Source organism: Anopheles stephensi, chromosome 2, assembly GCF_013141755.1.
Source record: "Anopheles stephensi strain Indian chromosome 2, UCI_ANSTEP_V1.0, whole genome shotgun sequence".
NCBI classification, from domain to species: Eukaryota; Metazoa; Arthropoda; class Insecta; order Diptera; family Culicidae; genus Anopheles; species Anopheles stephensi.
Genome location: NC_050202.1, coordinates 82,728,234 through 82,748,280, shown reverse-complemented (window position 1 = coordinate 82,748,280; position 20,047 = coordinate 82,728,234). Strand labels below are relative to the sequence as shown.

Here is a 20,047-nt window from a genome sequence, read left to right as displayed (position 1 = left end):
CGGCGGGCGGAAGATCAAATCCGGACCCGACCGAAGCGAAAGGATTGTCAACCGTTATTGTGTCACAAATGGACGTACAAGAGCTGCGCATAAGATTAATCGTTTTTTTAACTAATAATTTATACTAAAATCATATTGATTCGGTGGAATACTGGTGAGTGAAAATGGCACAACACATCAACCACAATCTTAAGGTGATCGACTCGAGTGGATCTTCAGCACACACACACACACACACAGTGGCTCACAGCGAGCGGTCCTGCTTGCTGAACACTTATCAATCAATTATTTTTATTGATTCCTAGATAGGATCTTCTCGCCCTTGCAGAACTGGAAAAAAAAGAACAAGAGCACAAGAAGAAACCGGGCAGCTTCAGTGTTGGTGCATTGTCCTCCGTCCGAAACGCATGAATGAAGTGGAATGAATGGGATGCACTTTTCGAAAGCGTTGTCAAATCCCACAAAACATTTAAACAAGCACTCACTCCAGCAGCGTGATAAATTGCCCCGCAACGCCCTGTTCCTTCTTGTTTTTCTTTTGCCTCTTCGCTCTATCCTATCCGACAAAATGTAGCGAAAATGCCGTGTCTTAAGACGGTGGTGAAGATCCATCGACGGCGGTTGAGTTCTTTTTTTTATTCCTCTCTTCGTCCTAGACGCCTTTTTTTTCGAGTGTACATGCTTGAAATTGCATTCGTTCTCGTGTATCGCCTTTTTTCCTTTGATTCCTCTGCCCGTAACTTGTAGCACAATTGATTGAATGCAATTTTTGGCTAGTTGCACCGTGTTGCTCCCTTTTCGCTATCGAGATCATCGGCGATTTCGTCGTACGACAACGGAACGGTGGTGGACAAAAGGGGGAAAAAGGCACAAGGGAAGCGCTATGTATGCGCAAGAGGGACACAAAAAGGTTGCAAATGCTAGAGCAGCAGAAAAAGGTAACAATTTTATGCACATTCCAGTCCGGGAGTCCGTGCCCCTGTTCTGGTGCCATTATGTCATAGGCTTCTGCCGAAAATGGGCTCGTTCGTGTAAGTAGCCCATTCCTTGTGAGTGAGCGAAGAAAGACCACACTGTTGGGCTTGTCTGGTCGAGTGGACAATGTTACAATTATGGTGACGAATCGTTAAGGATCGAGGCAATAAAGTGAAGCGTTTGAAGATTGTCTAATAATGCGTACGATCGAGGCGCAAATCAAACAGTTGTAAATTTTACAGGGAATCATTTAACGACTGACTTGCGCTTGGAGAAGTATAAAGTTTAGAAGTGAGATATTTTCTTAGAAGATGGTTTTATGATCCTGGTGCTTCCTGTACGCGGGACGGTTATGGATGGTCGTAAAATTGGAGCGGATTTTATATGGCTCTGATTGTAATAACATGAATGATTTAAGCAAAATGAAGTGATAAACGTAAGGAGGTCATAAATTACAGTATCTTCATTGAACATTTTTTCAGACGCTTAAGATCTTAAGACTTACGGCTTCGGTGTAATAGATGTTGCAACAAACTATTTGCTGTATTAGATAGATATAAAAAGAAATGTACCTACATGTTTAGACCTATGGCATTTTATTATAATTTTATTATTTCAAAATTAAGTAAATTACAAAATTATAATTCATAAAATAAATGGACGCCGATCTTCACACGGCAGGACAGGGGCTCAAATCCCATCCAGACCGCCTCCCCGGCTGACTATCCAGCTACGGGTAAAATTAACCCAAGAAAGCTAGAAATGACAAGCCGACGTTGTAATGCCAAATAAGAAGAAGAAATTGGTCAGAAATCATCCAAAAAACCCTTTCTTTTTCGTTGACGTAGATACTAATATACCTTTATAGCATCGTAGCATCGGCTTTATAGTAACGTCAAGTGATGAGCGTAGTAAATGATGAGAGTTGCTGAACAATAAAAGCATTGTTATATATACACTGTTATTAAAGTTTGAATAGAACCTCAGAAGAAAGTTTTCAATGTCTCGGGAACTCAAATGAAGAAGAAGAGCGTAACAATGGAGAAGGAGATTGTTCTCTTATAGCAAGAGAGAACCGCTTTGCGTTAATAATAAAATTGACTTGTGAGCAATACTGCCAGGCCGTTCTTTATGAATAAAAAAAATTGACTTGTGACTTAACTACCTATGATCAGCGGTGGATCAAGATCCTTGGCCGAATAAATGAGGCCAAAAATGTGCACATTAAGTTATAAGTCCTTTCATCTTCGATAGACACGGCTTTATGGCGAATGGTTCCCTTTATATGAGAAAACTTATACAAGCCTACTAAGACGTGGATTTTTATGCGAGACAGAGTCGACAGAGCCCTGGGCGCCACTGCTTGTGATCTGTAAAGCTAATGAGCGCCCTTTAGTCTTTTTAAGGTTGTTTTTGTCTTGAAAATTTTATTATTGTTCACTTTGTAGCTAAATGTATACTAAACGTTCGAATCACAATTTTGACAGTTGAGGTTCAAATCCTAGGCATCAGAACCAAAAATCAATCTTTTGTTAACTGTTAACTGTTGTTCTTTTGATCTGTTGTTAATGTGTTATCGATAGCCGTTTTGCATAAGAATACATTCCATTGCTTTCACACACCGTCCCAACAAACCTCATCGATCGCCTAGAGGACAAAACAGCGAGAATGATCGATCAGGTAAACATAACCGTTTAATGTGATTTAATCAATTGTAGCGTTTAGCACAGACCTCGCATTAACAAATTAGGGTTAATTTGTAAAGTTTTGGGTGATTTGTCAATCACACTGTTTAATATGAAGAGTGAAGAGAGAGAGAAAAAAGACTTTGCTTCCCTCTGCCGTATGTGTGAACGGCTACTGGGTGCGTGTTTTTATTGCTGCCTGCCAACGCCACTCGAAGGTTTTCAATGGCTTTCGAACATACTCGGGTACTTCAATAAATGTTCCGGAGGCTTTCCGGTGCTTCCCCTGTCGAGTGTTTCTAAAAAAAAACCTCTATGGGACACGCCAATATCCAGGAAGGAGAAAGAGGAACACACACACAAGGGAAAAAACATACATTCCCATTTCCACGGATTGTATTAGATAATTTATTTATTATTCTGCAACAATAGGAAAACAGTTTCCCCTTGCTAAACTGCGCGCGGTGGAAGTTATCATCATAATGTGCCTGCCGTCCTACCGTGGTACTTTATAGAATTGATATTTGCACACCATGGTCAGGGCGATCAGGGAACGTCGATTCGACACGAAGCTGTAAGCTCTCTGATGACTGCTGCTGCCCGAGTTCCGTCCGCCGAGCATCCCGGCACGCCGGTGACAGAGAAGGGAGATAATATTTCTAGGATACTTTTCAAATTAAAAGCAACCGGCAAGGGTGATGAAACCGATGGCGCATATGTTCGAGGAACTGGCGAACGACGCCGTCGAACCAATCCCTCGTGTCGTATGAAGTGCGGTCATGTCGCCCAGGGAAGGACCGTGAACGACGACCGTGATGTGCTATAAAAAAGGGGAAACGTTGTGCAGCCATCTTCACCAAAGATGGCTACTCTATCATCCTGTTCGTCCTGGGCCGAGGCGCAATTGTTAGCCCGCCGTTCGCGTCGTTATTCAGCAGAAATTGATAGGTTCATAAAATGTAATTGCATGCACAGGCAAGGTGACGAGTGACAAGAATCTGCTCTTAATCATTCGCTGCGACCCTCCTATTTGGCTGGCGCCCTTCGAACGGTTGAGTAGCGGCGAAACGCCACTCCGGTACTTCTTTGCGGTTAATATTCAAATTCAGTGGAGAAACTGGCAGCGACAGACAGCGTGCGATAGCGCGCGAACGAAGGGTCTCGGTCGTCGAGAGCCGGTTCGCATTAGCCATCTTACTTTCAATTAATGGACTCATCGCCGGTCCGCTGTGGTTGATGGGAACAGTGCACCGGTGAACCAGCTATGCCGGATGCCGCCAAAATGGTGGTTTGGAAGTTAATTTTCATGGGGATAAATTATTCCGTGTCTTGTCGGGAGCGAGCGCATCTAACGCGGTGTGTCTGTGTGTGTGTTTGAAGTAGTTTTTAATTTAGTACAAGATGGGCGGCGAATGTGCATGACATATGTCTGGTGGTGAGCGTGTCCCTTGGGTTGCTGTAAAACACGTTTGACGAGTTTAAATTTCCACTTCTGATCATTTTAATAGAGCCAGCAATACGGCCAGGCCGTTCTTTAAGAATAAAAAAAAATTAATAGAGCTATAAAAGTTTAGTGAGAAGCTGAATATTTTATTTCGTATAATAGTTATGGTTTTCATAAGAAAGATTAGATTATTTTGACTCTACATTAGTTGAACGAAGAAGAAACTATATCATTAATCCTATTTTATTCAATAAGTACGACCAGACGGTATGGCATATATCTTTAATCCTAAACCTAAAGGACATTTGGTACGACATGTAGTATTTAAAAATAAGAGACATAACCCTGAGTTATTTTATTCAAAAAATATATATTGAAGATTGTGTTCCAATACTAAGCAAATAGTCCTAGAATCGGTCTAAAGCTAAAGATTCTTATTGCTTGAAAGAGTGGAGAAGCATGTAGGTGAAGATAGTTAAAGAGCGTTTCGGCAGCTTAACTATAACTGAGCATTTGGTGGGACTGGATAGATATTGTTTACTATGAGCTGCTTTCAGATAATCAAGTACCAATTTGATTATATGAAAAGCTTAAGATCGAAGATGTTAAATCTGTCCTAAACCATGTATGTGAAGATAGTTGAAGTGCGTTTCGATAGCATAACTATGACTGGGCATGTGGTGGGACTAGAAAGAAATGATCTATTATGAGCTGTTTTCATACACTCCCACGCTTCGTTTAGCTTCCTTGGCACTACACAACCTCGATAGGTCTCGGCCTGCCATTTCTGGCTTTCTGTGACTTGAATTTGACGCGTAACAAGTATACCAGTACTGCGTTCGGCCAGGCGGTCGGGCTGGGATTTAAACCCCGTTCCTGCCGCGTGAATACCAGCGCCGTTATAGCCTTGGCCACCGGACCTCCCCACTAGCACCAAATATGTTATTTATAATCAAATTGTTTTCATAAAATCAAGCCCCAAGTTTTGTTAGCAATTGTCGACCACCATCTCTTTTTTATATTCCAAGTGATATAAAACAATAGTTGACCACCATCATATGGTGAATTGTATCACCATCTCTTTTTTATATGCCAAGTGATAAGTGCAATTTTAAATCGCGACTGAAATCTTAGGCTTCTTTTACGGAAGCATAAGTTTTTAAGTAATATTCACATGCGTTTTTTAAATGGTTTTATCTTTTTGAACAAATTTTATCCAACAAGATCAAACCCAGCTAAATTTACAATGGCTGCCTATGAGCTCCCAGGCCATTTTGCCCAAGTAGCACAAAGAGAGACAGAGAAGGACACGCGCCCAGCAACGAAGATGAGATGATGATGATAATAGATAGTTGTTGTTGCTAGAATTTCGGTAGCGAATCATCCAACCGCCCATCGCGACCGGGTCGAAACACGAACGATAATGAACGCTTGCCCGCTTTTCCATAGGTTTTCAATTAAACAGATTTTCCACTCCGTCTACTTTGCTGCTGATTGCCGGTGTGCCGTCGTTCAACCCCAAACACCGAAGACATTTTCCTATCGATCGTTCTGGACCGAAAACGGGTGAGGGTCGGTTGGTTGAGGTTTTGTTTGGTAAATATTTGTCTGCATGCGTCGCTTGACTGCAAGCGCTGACGAGGAAATGAATGCATGTTGATAACAATGTTGCCGGGAGGGATATAATAAGGACGGCCATAAGGATACATTGTCAGTAAGTAAACAGTTCATTTGGAGGAACACGTCGTGCGGACGAGTAGCAGATAGAGGGTTTGACGCTTTAAGTTGGGCCTTAAAGGAGAATGGTAATATGTAGGAAAATTGTTAAAATATAACTGAGCAAAACTCGCTAGAATTGAACATGAAGACCACGAAAACACTGCATTGTCCGTGTGAAGGGTCGCGTGAAACGCACGGGGTACGGGGGATTTGTATCCCAAAATTCTTCCCAAACAGCGCTACCATAATTATTGGATTAAAGTACATTAATAATAGAGCTTTGGGCGCGCAGTTTCGTCAGACACGGTGGTCCCGGCTGTGGTTGCTAGGCAACGCGCACAGCAAGGCTGTTTAACGGATTACTTTCAATCGGAGCATGGGAGTTGGGATATGAGAAGCGACCAAGCCATCAATATCGGCACTGAAAAAAAAACATTGACCACAATGCTTTGCGTACTGTTTGACATCGAGTTGACTCTCGTCAGCCCCGCGTGTATCACGTTTCAGGAGTCTCGGTCTCGACCTGAGCTGGGTGAAATCCAGCCACTTCACCAGTGGCGTTGTACACCGGGTCGATTCCTGCTAATATTGACTAATAATGCCCATCAACAAAGCGAACGGACGGATCAAAACAAGGGGAGCGACTTTGCATGTTCGTTCGTACAAAACTGTCGCCTGATTTGTGTGGGAAATGCGGTGTTTCGAGTTTGTGGCTCTTCAACCGAATGTCACCCCGCGACCGTACACACACTCAATGGTCCGCTTGAAGTGCCGGTGTATGAGTAGCAGGGATGCTTTGCATGCAACAGCCTGTTGCTGCCGTACGGATCCTTTCGGTACCGCAGTTTTTCTTACGCGGTGCCATTTGTTTCTCAAGCACCGTATCAATGTCAACTCGAGCGGTCAATGTTGGGTTTAGTGGGATTTTCTTAAAGGGTAATTTTTCCCACCCATGTAAGGATTGGAATGAGCATAGGTGACATTTAATTAGCTTCCTTGAGCGCTGTCACGGCTTTCAAGATTAATTTAAGCAGTGTTGAGGAAGGACTTCTGTTGTACTGATTATCGTTTAAAGAGAGGCAGAGCAAAATTTAAATAAAAATACCTCGATTTGGATCAACATTTAGGCCTTTAGCTTATTAGCTGCAGTCAATTGGAGCCTAAATGTAGGCAATTAGTAAACCGCTTCGTTAACCCGAGAAACGGCAGTATAACTAAAAAAAGAAACTTTTCTACTCAATCCTCATTAATTGAAATAATACACTCCATGCTGAAATAATGTTTTTAAAAAGCATAGAACATGAAGATATACAATTAAATTAACAAAAATGATACTCTATATTTATTGATTTTTTTTTTCAATGGAGGATATGAATCTATTTTATTTATTGAGTATTACGGTCCGATGCCGTATTGCCAAGGATATGAATCTATAGTCAAGAAAAAATGGTAAACGGTCAATTATTGATTTACTTTATTTTTTATTTTTACAGGAAGTATTATTAGTTATAATTGGTTTGGCTGTGATAAAGAGTCCTAAATAAAGCGCTGTCTTAGTTAGAAGTTTGAAAGAATCGTTATTAAAAATAATAGATAATAATTCCTGTTGTTTTTTTTATTGACTCAAGAATAGTCAGGCGATATAACTTAATAAATTAAATGAATATGTTAAGAAGCGTTATACATTATGCTGAAATTCGGTTATTATAAATAACACAAAAAGCCATTAGCATTTTAATTTGACTCCTTTGGGCTCTATTTATAGTAACGCCTAAATGTATGCAATATATAGTATTTTTTCGATTTTTTTTTGATAAATTACCCAGTGCCGGGAGATCCGGAAAGTTTAGATCTTTGGTGGGTTGCCAACTCTTCAGAGTAAGTCTTTTAATCATAATTTATCAAATGAATTTTTTGCCCAATATTTAGTTCGAAATGTTTACCTATTTAGAGTTTTAATCGGCCGCTACACGATCGCAAACAAATCATTTCTTAGGTCGTTCGATTAAAATCCGATACCTTTGCTGCCTCTTTTTTCTTTCATGTCCACCCAAACCTACCCTTACCTTGGATGCTTAAAGGCTAATTGTGCCTCAATGAAATAACATTTGTTTACACATATTCAACACAAGCTCGAACAGTGGTCCCAAAGGATCGGCTGGTTAGCGGGCGACCTTCAGAAGGATGGATGCGATATGTTCTTTGTCACTGTATGCCTTTGATGGAAGGGTCCAATTCGGAACGGTGAGGGGGCAGCGAAGGTTTATCAATAAAATTGCCCAAAATGGATTGTACTGCATGGAAAGACACATTCAGCGCATGTTTTTTTTTGTCCTTTCACTTCAACCAACCAGTTGCACCTGGCTTGCATGTGGCACAGGATCTTTATCGAAGCCCCGAACGCGTACCGCGCACGAGATCGCACAGAACGTGTACAATTGTTGCGCTATGTCGGATGATTTGTGTAGGATGACTTTTATCGCACTGAAGCAATGGTTCTTGGGATGCGAATAGAAAAAAAAAACCAAACTTCCACCGACAATCTCGACTCTCGTCCTCTCGGGGTTTATAATTGGCTTTAATCGTTTTCCTTTCATTCCTGCCCAACAGTGCCTGCCGTTTTTGTGTTTCTAATTTGACATAATTGCTGCCAGTCACCGAGTTTGCTTCTTACCGTTCAGGAAAGGTGGACAACAATCCACAAACACAATGGCACAAGCGTGACTGCGTGAGCCACTCGAACAGAAGAAAGAGAGTGAAGCAACCAACAAAAAAAAAAAAGACGCCAAACCTGATGCTAAGGATTTAGCACAAGTTTGGCATGGTCACGGCACAAGACACTCGAAGCATTGTACGCCCATTGAAATGAGTTTCTTTCGGTGCGAAAACTGTACAAAGTGATCGCTTTGGTTGCCATTTTTCGTCGTCGCTTTTTCAATGAAAAGCATGGAAAGCCTGCTTTGGCCGCAGGCTACCTATGACACTCCGCCGTGTCCTGCGCAATCCGTCCCTGCAAGGACACGCAACAAAAAGGGCATACGGTGTGGAAGGACATCGCGCATTTTCTAAACAGCATCCTGCGCAATCCTCCGGATCGCTTTGTTGCCGCCCTGGAATTGCGCAAAAGAGCGCACAAGGAAGAACGGGAAGATGGTTTATTGTTGCACACGAACACACTCATCATTATTTGCTTTAATGCTATTGATTTGGAAATTTAACGCCAAATAAAAAGTACTTAGCACCGGGTGCTGTGCTGTGAGCTTTGTGAAGGGGAAAACTGTCGAGTTTTCTTGATTCGTTACGGCTATCTAATCGATGCAGCTGTGGAAGCGGTAGTGTGGTGTGTTGCACGCTTGTGACGGGTTCTGCCAGCTAGAGAGGATAGATAAACGCGAAACAATTATTTATTAACAGAATGGAATCGTGCGAGAGGCACAATGACGTATTAAACCAGGAAACATTAAAGTAACTCTTGTAGTGAGAGCTAGAATTCTGAATGTCCTTTTTGGGTTGGATAATTTAATGTTTACTTAAAATTTTTCTAGTATCCATTAATCAAAACTAGCTTTACATAAGTCTTTTAAGCAAAGTCTCTTCAAGCGATAAAGCATTTCAGACAGATGATCAGCTGCAGTAAACATATAATATTTATATCTTAACAATAAGAAAATAGAATTAATTCCGTTTGTCGATTTTTAGACATGGAGAATAGCAAATAAACAAATTGGGAGGAGCTTAAAGATTCATCTTTTCACACACAGATAGCGCTGTTCGAAATATCCGAACAGAGAACGTGCAGTAATAAACTGAGTGACATAAACGTGCTTGACATCCCGCGAGGCAAACAGTCAAAACACGCGCACACATACGCACGCGAACTGTCTTTTCACACCGTCGTTTGGTCGCGTTGTTTGTGGTTTTGGTGCAATTTTTATCAAAAGTTTACAGTGCTAAAACATTCGGAAAAGGTTCGGAATTTTAGCTTAAGTTCGTAAGCACTACTTTGTGCATCGTTTTCGCTTAGGATAACGTTCGGTGGAATCGTTCCGGGAGTGCAGTGAGCGTGTGTTTATTACGCAGTCCTCGGTGAAGGCCGGCGACAAACATGGCTGCACCGATCGAAATCCCGCTGCGGGATACGGACGAGGTAATGATAGGGATGTTCGTCTGCAAGGAACCGGTTTTAAATGCTTTACTTTCGATCCGGCACTTTCCGTAGGTGATAGAGCTCGATCCGGAACAGCTTCCGGAGGGCGAGGAAGTGCTTGGCATCTTGCGCCAGGAACGGTCGCACCTCAATACGTGGGTTACAGTTGCGGTAGGTAGAGAACCGATGCTGCTCGTATACGCTTCGATTCAGCAAGCTAATGATTTACTCCCCGCCTTCCACAGTTGGCGTACTACAAGCAGAAGAAAACGGATGACTTCATCAAGATTCTCGAGGCGTCCCGTGTGGACGCCAACATCCACTACCGTGACTTTGAGAAGGATCAGATGCGTGCGTACGACATGTTGGCCGCGTACTACGTACAGGAAGCGAACCGTGAAAAGTCGAAGGATAAAAAGCGTGATCTGTTCACGAAAGCGACCCACCTGTACACGACGGCGGACAAGATCATCATGTACGATCAGAACCATCTGCTCGGGCGTGCGTACTTCTGTCTGCTGGAAGGCGATAAGATGGATCAGGCCGATGCACAGTTCAATTTCGTGCTGAACCAATCGCCGTCCAACATTCCGTCGCTGCTCGGTAAGGCCTGCATTGCGTTCAACAAGAAGGATTATCGGGGAGCGCTTGCGTTCTACAAGAAGGCGCTCCGCACGAACCCGAACTGTCCCGCCGCGGTACGGCTCGGTATGGGGCATTGCTTTCTGAAGCTAAGCAATCCGGAAAAGGCCAAGCTAGCGTTTCAGCGGGCGCTCGATCTCGAGCCGCAGTGTGTTGGGGCGCTGGTAGGGTTGGCCATACTGAAGCTGAACCTTCACGAGCCCGAATCGAACCGGATGGGTGTACAGATGCTGTCGAAGGCGTACACGATCGATTCGACCAATCCGATGGTGCTGAACCATCTGGCCAATCATTTCTTCTTCAAGAAGGACTACCAGAAGGTGCAGCATTTGGCACTGCACGCGTTTCACAACACGGAAAATGAAGCGATGCGGGCGGAAAGCTGCTATCAGCTGGCACGAGCGTTCCACGTGCAGCGCGATTACGATCAGGCGTTCCAGTACTACTATCAATCGACACAGTTTGCGCCGGTGAGCTTTGTGCTGCCTCATTTCGGGCTCGGGCAGATGTACATCTATCGCGGTGATTCGGAAAACGTAAGTAGAAAAGGGAAATCTTGCCTTGTTTCAAATGACAAGAAAGCTAAAGGGTCAAATGTTTCCCCCAGGCCGCACAATGCTTCGAGAAGGTGCTGAAAGCGCAACCGGGCAACTACGAAACGATGAAGATTCTTGGTTCACTGTACGCGACCTCCTCCTCGCAATCGAAGCGCGACATTGCGAAGAACCATCTGAAGAAAGTCACGGAACAGTTCCCGGACGATGTGGAAGCGTGGATCGAGCTGGCACAGATCCTGGAACAGAATGACCTACCCGGATCGCTGCAAGCGTACGGTACGGCTACAAGCATACTGACGGAAAAGGTAAACGCGGACATACCGCCCGAGATACTGAACAATGTGGCGGCCCTGCACTACCGGCTGGGCAACCTGGACGAGGCAATGGCGAAGCTGGAGCAGGCGATCGAACGGGCCAAGATTGAGGCGCAACATGACGCCCAATACTACGATTCCATCTCCGTCTCGATGACGTACAATCTGGCCCGCCTGTACGAAGCGATGGCCGTGTTCGACAAGGCGGACAAGCTGTACAAGGACATCCTGAAGGAGCACCCGAACTACATCGATTGCTACCTGCGGCTCGGCTGCATGGCCCGTGACAAGGGACTGATTTTCGTCGCGTCCGATTTCTTCAAAGACGCCCTGAAGATCAACATGGAAAACCCGGACACACGATCGCTGCTGGGAAACCTCCATCTGGCCAAAATGCAGTGGACCCTGGGGCAGAAAAACTTTGAAACGATCCTGAAAAATCCGGCCACCTCGAGCGACGCTTACTCGCTGATTGCGCTGGGTAACTTTTGGCTGCAGAGCTTGCACCAGCCGAACCGCGACAAGGAGAAGGAAAAGAAGCACCAGGAGAAGGCGCTCGCCATCTACAAGCAGGTGCTGCGGAACGATCCGAAGAACATCTGGGCCGCGAACGGGATCGGGGCCGTGCTGGCGCACAAGGGCTGCATCATCGAGGCGCGGGACATCTTCGCGCAGGTGCGTGAAGCGACGGCCGACTTTTGCGACGTGTGGATCAACATCGCGCACATCTACGTGGAGCAGAAGCAGTACATCAGCGCGATCCAGATGTACGAGAACTGTTTGAAGAAATTCTACCGCCACAACAACGTCGAGGTGATGCAGTACCTGGCGCGGGCCTACTTCCGTGCCGGGAAGCTGAAGGAGGCAAAGATGACGCTGCTGAAGGCGCGCCGGGTTGCGCCGCAGGATACGGTGCTGCTGTTCAACATTGCGCTTGTCCTGCAGCGGCTGGCGACGTACGTGCTGCGTGACGAGAAGTCCGTGCTGAGCGTCGTGCTGCAGGCGGTGCACGAACTCGGGCTGGCCCACAAGTACTTTACCTATCTGTCCGTGCACGGGGACAAGACGCGGTACAACATTGCGCTGGCGGAAACGGAAGCGAACCAGTGCCAGGATTTGCTGCAGCAAGCCCAGTACCATGTGTCGCGGGCGCGTAAAATCGACGAGGAGGAACGATCGTTGCGCCAGAAGCAGGAGCTCGAGCGGGAAGAGTTCAAACGGCGCCAGGCGGACGAACGGCGCCGGATGGAGGAGATGCGCCGGAAGGCGCACGAGGAGATGCTGCTCAAGCGCCAGGAGTACAAGGAAAAGACGAAGAACGCACTGTTCTTCGCGGAAGCACCGCCGGAAGCGAAGAAGAAGGGTGGCCGCGGCCGGAAGGACTACATTTCCGACTCGGATGCGAGCGGGGGTGAGGTCGGGATGGGTGGCAGTGGTGGTGAGGAGGGAGCCGGTGCACCGAAGGAACGGAAGCGAAAGGGCGAGAAGAAGCCGCGCAAATCGCAGGGTGGAGCGGGTGGCAGTCGGAAGCGGAAGGAGAAGGCACGCAGGGGGAGTGGAGGTGATTCGGAGAGCGAGGACGAGGAGGAAGGATCGCGCAAGCGCAAGAAGAAGGCAGCTGGCTCGGGCGGACAGAAGAAGCGTCAGAAGGCGATGGACGAGGGACTGTCGCAGAAGCAGAAGGGACGCATCCTGTCGAAGGCGACCGTTTCGACGAGCGAGTCGGATAGTGACGATAGTCGGTTGAAGATTGCGAGCGGCGATGAGTCGGGTGGTGGTGGTGGAGGAGAGTCGGGTGCGCCGGCCACGAAACGCAAGCGCCGGATTGCGTCGGATGATGAGGATTCGAGTGGATCGCAGCGTAGGTCGAGGTCGCGCTCACGTTCCGGGTCGGGATCACGGTCAAGATCGGGATCGCGGTCACGCTCTCGGTCCGGTTCGGGAAGTCGTGCCGGAAGTGCGAAAAGTGGTTCGCGCAGTCGTAGCCGATCGCGTAGCCGCTCGGGAAGTGCGCGAGGATCGAGGTCGAGAAGTCGTTCGGGCTCGGGTAGCCGTAGCCGGTCCGGTAGTCGTTCGCGCAGCCGCAGCCACAGTGCGGGCAGTCGAAAGAGTGGTGGCAGCCGTAGCCGAAGCCGTAGTCGTAGCCGCAGCGGAAGCCAGGGAAGTCGCCGGTCACGGTCCGGATCACGATCACGTTCACGGTCCCGTTCTGGTTCGGGCAGCAGACAAGCTTCACCGATCCTGCGTAAATCGGTGTCGGGTTCGGAATCGGAGTAAAGGACAGTGGGTGTGTGTGTGTGTGTTTGTAAAATATCGGATTTCTTGATCAGACTTTTATGTTAAATACCAGCCTAGAAGATAGACGGCAGATCGATTTTGGAGGGGTCTCGATTGCCCGAATGGCGCCTTAGGTTAAAGTTGAGCTAAACAATAAACAATTTAAAACCCAATTTCGAAGACCATCTTTCAATACGATTTATAAATAATTCAACACAAACGGGGATCGTAATTGTAGTTTAATTTTGATTAAAAAATATATATGTATATGTATATGTATAATTCTTCGTTTCAACCAGCTTGTGTGTGAGTGTGTTTGTTCGCAGAAAACATTGTACAACAACGCCTTTTCCCCACCGGAATTCAGTTCAACAACCTTTTTGTATGTTTGTGTAAGTGTGTGTGTGTGCTTGTTTCTGTTTGTTTACATCTTGCTGCCTATTCAGATAAACACGAACTATTTTCACCATCTTGTTTTTTCCTTCTATACATTAAACTCATATTAACACTCTTTGTTTACATTCCCTGCATTTATCCTTTTTTGTATATATACACACACACACACACGCACGGGCACACACCAGCAGCAATAGATACTATGGATGAAAGTGGGGTGATAACGATCTTCACAATGCACACCGGCAACAGTTCAATAGACTTTCAGACGCGTCGCGAATCGTTTTGCTTAACATTAGTACTGCAGGTGCCAATTTTTGGGAGAAATCGACACCTTTCCTCATAGCTGCCATTGATGATACGTTGCTAAGGTAACAAGTACACAGGCCATAGAACAGGGTTAGGAAGTTGGCGGCTCTCTTTACATCCCTCACATCTCAGCAGGCCCTGCCTGTTTCTCTTGTTCGTCTACCAACTCGTTCCTTACCGTACCGCATTAAAACTACATCAGCTAAACTTTAAACGACTAAACGTAACCTAGAGAGCATTCTTCTCCTATCTTATCACCTGTCGCAGTTATGTACACAGACACACGCGCTCGCGCGACGAAACGGAAATGTTTCTCCTTAAAGCTTAGTAGGATGATTGCGCTGCAGCAGCCGGGAAAAGGAAAGAAACTTGCTGGTAAAGCTACGCCGCTTGATCCGTGACCCACCAACGGCTGGACCGCCCCCACCACCGGCTGGACCGCCACCGCCCCCCTTCTGATGGATCTGGTTGACGTTCTCATCGAGGCTGCGAAGATCCTTTTCCAGCGACATGAGCGATATTTCTTCCGGCAGGTTGGAGTGCGAGTTGGAAAACTTGATGTGCGGGTTCAGGTTCCGCTGGTGGCCATTGTGATGGTTGAAGGTGGACGACCGCTGAAAGTACACAGAGCCTTCCCTGCGGAATGCGGCAATAAACAGGCGAAAAAATCGATCAACAGATGATGGTTACTTGCTTGGGAAGATTTTCGTGGCGTTCTTTCTATTAAGGTTTTTTTTTTGCCAGACTGCTCGTCTTTGCCATGGACTGGTCTATTGTTGCTTGCAAGCGAACACAGAAAGGGAACACGAAAAACTAAGCACACCCACAACAGTTGGCTAGCGAAAGCGGAGCGCATTGATGTAGAAATAATGAGATCGCCTGCTGGGATGTGTAAAGTAACGCGCGCTTGTTTTGTATGAGAAGATCAACATAATCCCTAGCGTTTTGTTCGCTCCACCCTTTTTCGTACCTTCGACACACGCCGGTTGCTTGGATGGGTGATGCGATAACACAAACATAAAATCAATCAGCGTAAATGCAGCATTGCGGGTGTGTGTAGAGCAAGGAACGAACAGAGAAAAGTTCGAATACTCTATAATTTTCACATTAGAGCTTAGAGCTTGATGCACCGTGTAATCCGCGCCTTTGCCTAATCACTTCAGCCGGGGTGCAGAGCGATACAGTAGGCAAATGGAACAGTCGCCAGCTGTTTATGTATTGATTAAGGGCACTAAAACACCGCATCGTGAATTATTTCTAGTTTAAAGGAAAATTTTATAATCCTCGCCACAATTCGAATAACTCACCGTGTTTACACTGCTTGGTTTCGCTCGTCCCTACCATCCCAAGCGTATTGCATACTTTACGGCAACGCATTCAACCTCCGAAATAGAGCGCCCAAAGATATGCAATTTGTGTGTCAAATTTTGAAATTTAGTGCGTCTTATCGTCTGTTTATTTATTCAACCCCTTCAGGTTGTCGTCCCTTTTTGGCTTTCCTGAGCAAATTTTTCCTGCTAAAATTATAAATATCCTACATAAGTCCTATCTCCCGGTGTGTGTGTGTGTGTGTTTAGCATAACGTGCACTGATCCTAGGATGAAGGTTTTATGATGCTGACTTCTGTTGCTCAAACCCTAGCGTCTTTCTTCACGCTTCAAGCTCCGATCAAGAAGATTGGAACGCGGGTTTTTGTATCCTTTTTTCTTCCATCTTGAAAGAAAAGTATGCTAATTGTTGGGCATAACCTACGAGCTAGCGCAACCATCTGGTACCGTTGCTATTAGCTTGCAGGACAAAAACATAAACGAACAAAAGGTAAGGGGAAAGAGGTTTTGTCTCCCCACTCCTAGTCGCTTTATCGTATCCACCCAGCTGGGCCCCCCTTTTTTCCTCAGGTACTTAGGCTATCGCTACAGAAGGACAGTTTGTAGTGGTATCTGCTCGACTCATCTCACGCTTCCCGGGAGGATTGCGAAAATTCCGAAACCCAACTCTCCTCCCCAGATATTCCATTTAACAGCAAAATAATACAAAAGCTAGATTACGAGCGGCAGATAAGATAAGCGGTATGAATTCCCGAGAAAACTCACTACAGCGAGCGTAACGGAAAAAAACAAAATATGAAAAGCTGCAAACGAAAGCCAAAACTGCGCGTATTAAAGCAACAAAACCATTGGCTACACTTTTGTGGCGACTTTCGGGACGAATCGAGATGCTGCTGCTGGAAGCGCATTCCGTGACAAAACGGTCGTTACGCTCATTTTGTCTTTTAATCATAAGTTTTAAGACAACGGGCGCGCGCGCGCGCGTGTGTGTGGGAAATCGTTCTTACGGAGTCGGAGCCGTTAATTGAAATTGTTTCTCGAGGTTTCCGTCTTCCAATCATATGTATCCACTTTGCGGAGTGTTGGTTGCCCACGGGATGCTCCTAATGCAGGTGGCGGTTGAAAGAGCAAGAATTTTCCAACAATCCACAAGTGGACGTGACAAACTTTTCCGTCACCAAATATGCGGCGGAGCGTGTCGGATGCCAGCACACGCTCGGCAAAGGTTTGTGGAAGACAAACTTTTCTTTCCGACAAGCCATTCTACAAAGAGTATTAACACTTGACGCCTTGAGGTGCAAAACAAAAGCAAAACTCCTCGCAAAGAAACTTGTTATCCTGGCGCATATTACGAGAACTTAGCCCAGCCGCAATTTGCATGCGGTTTTTTTTTTCGCAAGGGGATTACATTTCCGAGGATTTCGTTAGTGTTGTTGGTTTGATGGGTATGGTGGGTAGTTGTGCAACGACGCAATTACTGGACACGTTGAAGAAATCAACCAATAAAGCGCTTCAGACACTCAGCGCGAACAGGAATTGAGCGGAACACGGGTAGCAAACGCTCGGTGCAAGGGTGCTAATCATGGTTATTAATTCGAGAAGTTTGCTCAATTCTCGTTACTGAAGCCGTAGTCAAAATAATAAATTATGATATGCTAACGGCGTTCCGTACCGATTACCGGGAAACGCCTAGCACCGTACAAAATTTGCTTTAGCACGATTAAACGCAATTTGCAGCCCCCTTTTTGCGATGAGAAAAAGAGGTAAACAAGAATTGCTACAACCATTGCATAGCATCAGGCGCATTTGGCTGGAAGCACGCCTAAAGGTATGCAATGCTCGCTAGGGCGAACAAGCACTATGCTAGGATATTTTGAAGCACCTTCTTTGTCACCACACAGTGTAAGCATTTAATGGACGGAACGTGGCCGTTCTGGAGCATTTCTCAAATAAAACTGGTTCCGGTTTAGCTATTCCGCTCACGGTCAACGCTGCCCACTGCAGTATGCTTTTGTGGAAATGAAATTGATAACAGCCGCTGCGAACACGCACAACTACCGAACCGAGAGTCTATTCGCGCGATGGTACGAGCATTGCATAAGCACAGGCGTTAATGTGATTCGAGCCGGTGTTTTCCCATTCAAACCGGCGCTGCATCGGCTTTCTGCGGCAATCTAATGCCTGCGCCAGTTTGTTTAACTTGTGTCCACCTGCTCGCTCGTGTGGAAAAGCCCGGAAGCAAGAACAAATTAAGATGCAACCGAAGAGCGCGGCACACATACAGCAGAAGAACATCGACGGAAGCGGATATGCAGTTTAGTAGCGTCACACCGAGAACAGAGCGCTCGTGTATATGTACCTTACATGTTGATTGTACTGATTGCGTCGCTGTCGGATCGGCACCAGGTGAAACGCACCGTAAATCAGCGGATTGATCAGGCTGTTCGACATGCCGAAGAAGAAGATGCCCGACTGCAGGTCTTCGCCGAACTGTGAAAACGGGGAGAGGAGACCGAATGATTGGTTATGTCAATACTGCCCACACACACACACACACACACAAGCGTGCCCCCGCCCCAAAACACTTACACGTTCGGTCGGATTCAGGAACATGAATATCAGCATCATGATGTAGTACGGTGTCCAGCACACGACGAATGCCACCACGATGACGACGGATATCCGGAGGGACTTCATCTTCGCCTTGTGTATCAACCGCTGACGGTTCGTGTCGGAACGCCGATAGTACGTCGTCCGGTCGACGGCCGACGTATCGATGCGGAAGATTTTTTCACTACCTGCAACGTGGCAACCAGGCACAAAAAAGGGGCATTAAAATCACTAAAAGCAACTTGGAGCAGCATCGCGCGCCGACCAGTTCGAGCAGGAATCTGTTTAATGTGAAAAGCCTTTTTTTTGCGTGAGAACGTTGGATCGTTTGCCGACGCGAATGATGGTTGTTTGAATGGAAAATGGCATCATTTGCCACCCAAAAAAAAGGGATCGATTCTGTAATGCTGCTGCTGCCAATATTTGATAATTTATCGCAATGGTGTGGTTTTTGGTGCATGATGATGATGATGATGATGATGCTGTCCGGTGGACGGAGTAAAGGACCGTTTCCGGAGTTAGAATTCGTTATTGAAGGATCGTCCTTATCCGGATATTATTATCCGGTTTATATTACCCGTTAAACCCCGAACAAACTCGACTGGCGTTTTGCGGTATGAGAAAGAAGAATAATTTAAAGAGGTTTGCGGACATTATTGAAATTTTGACTAAAGCTCTTTAACTTAATTTTTAGGGTTTCTTAATGGAAAATTTGATACAAAAATGTGGGACGTTCCGATATTCTGCTTGATGAACGACAGGGGAAATATTGCTATACCGTCACGAAGCTTTGCAATCATATAATGGAATATTGCAAATATTTAGGAGATGTTTGAAATGCGGCCGTGGAATTTAGGGTCGAACCAGTGTTACATTTACCAACATTCTCCTTTGAGAACTCCTCTCAAATTCAATTCGACTTCAGTGAAGTTCATCTCAACTCAACGCGTGGTGAAACGTCAAACGTCAAGTGTCAAATAGCAAACGTCAAAAAGTGAAGAGGAGGATAAATAGTAAACAAAAGCTCCTTGCAACTGCTGCACTGTTTATTTGGAGAATATATATTAAAATACAGGCCAAAGCAATGCTGTCCTGTTTCAACCTCGATCCAACTGATAAGCGAAAATCAACAGATCTTGTTTACGTGATAAACATTTGTCCCCAGTACCTCACAGGTCTTCCGGTTCCGGTAACCCCGACGATATACCTTTAAATAGTAGTAATAAGCCAATTTCACACATAGTAACCCTTCCAGTCAGCACAAACCCTCAGCTCTAGGCAAAATAAGGAGCCATACTGTGTGTCTTGATTGCATTTGACTTCGGAGAAAGTTTCATTTGCTTCTGGACATGTGCACGTACTGCGTGTGATGCACAAACGCACGTGTTGCATGTTCTTGTACCGCGTACACCGAGCGGATGGAAGCACAATTTTGTGTTAAGGGGCACGTTACCTGGCCCGAGTGTAGGCGGAAGTTTAACGAGTTATCTTACAAAAAATGGCTTTAGGCAAAGGAATGGTCTGTACATTAATAGCTTTATAATTAACGACACAAAAAGCTAGATTTATGCGACATGAATATAAATTAAAAATAAACTTTCGTGTCCTATTTTTGGTCTCTGGGCCAAAGAGAAAAGCGTAAGC

At 45.6% G+C, this 20,047-nt stretch overlaps 2 protein-coding genes across 3 annotated transcripts in view; one reads left to right on the top strand and one right to left on the bottom strand.

Moving 5' to 3' along the window:
* Nucleotides 1–9,686: 9,686 nt before the first annotated feature.
* On the top strand, nt 9,687–13,933 carry LOC118505694 (RNA polymerase-associated protein CTR9 homolog). Its single transcript, XM_036041834.1, has 4 exons — nt 9,687–9,970; nt 10,043–10,141; nt 10,216–11,148; nt 11,220–13,933. Exons 1-4 carry the CDS (start codon nt 9,929–9,931, stop codon nt 13,758–13,760), a joined length of 3,615 nt encoding a protein of 1,204 aa, XP_035897727.1. The 5' UTR covers nt 9,687–9,928; the 3' UTR covers nt 13,761–13,933.
* Nucleotides 13,773–20,047, bottom strand: part of LOC118505696 (gonadotropin-releasing hormone receptor) — a 37,625-nt gene continuing 31,350 nt past the window's right edge. Inside the window, exons 4-6 of one of the 2 annotated variants that reach the window (XM_036041841.1) lie at nt 18,383–18,591; nt 18,153–18,283; nt 13,773–15,101 (exon numbers count right to left, since the gene is read on the bottom strand). In XM_036041841.1, the coding sequence (XP_035897734.1) occupies nt 14,783–15,101; nt 18,153–18,283; nt 18,383–18,591 (659 nt within the window). In that variant the 3' untranslated portion in view covers nt 13,773–14,782. The remainder of the gene's footprint in view (nt 15,102–18,152; nt 18,284–18,382; nt 18,592–20,047) is intronic. The other variant, XM_036041842.1, reaches the window with a different exon arrangement.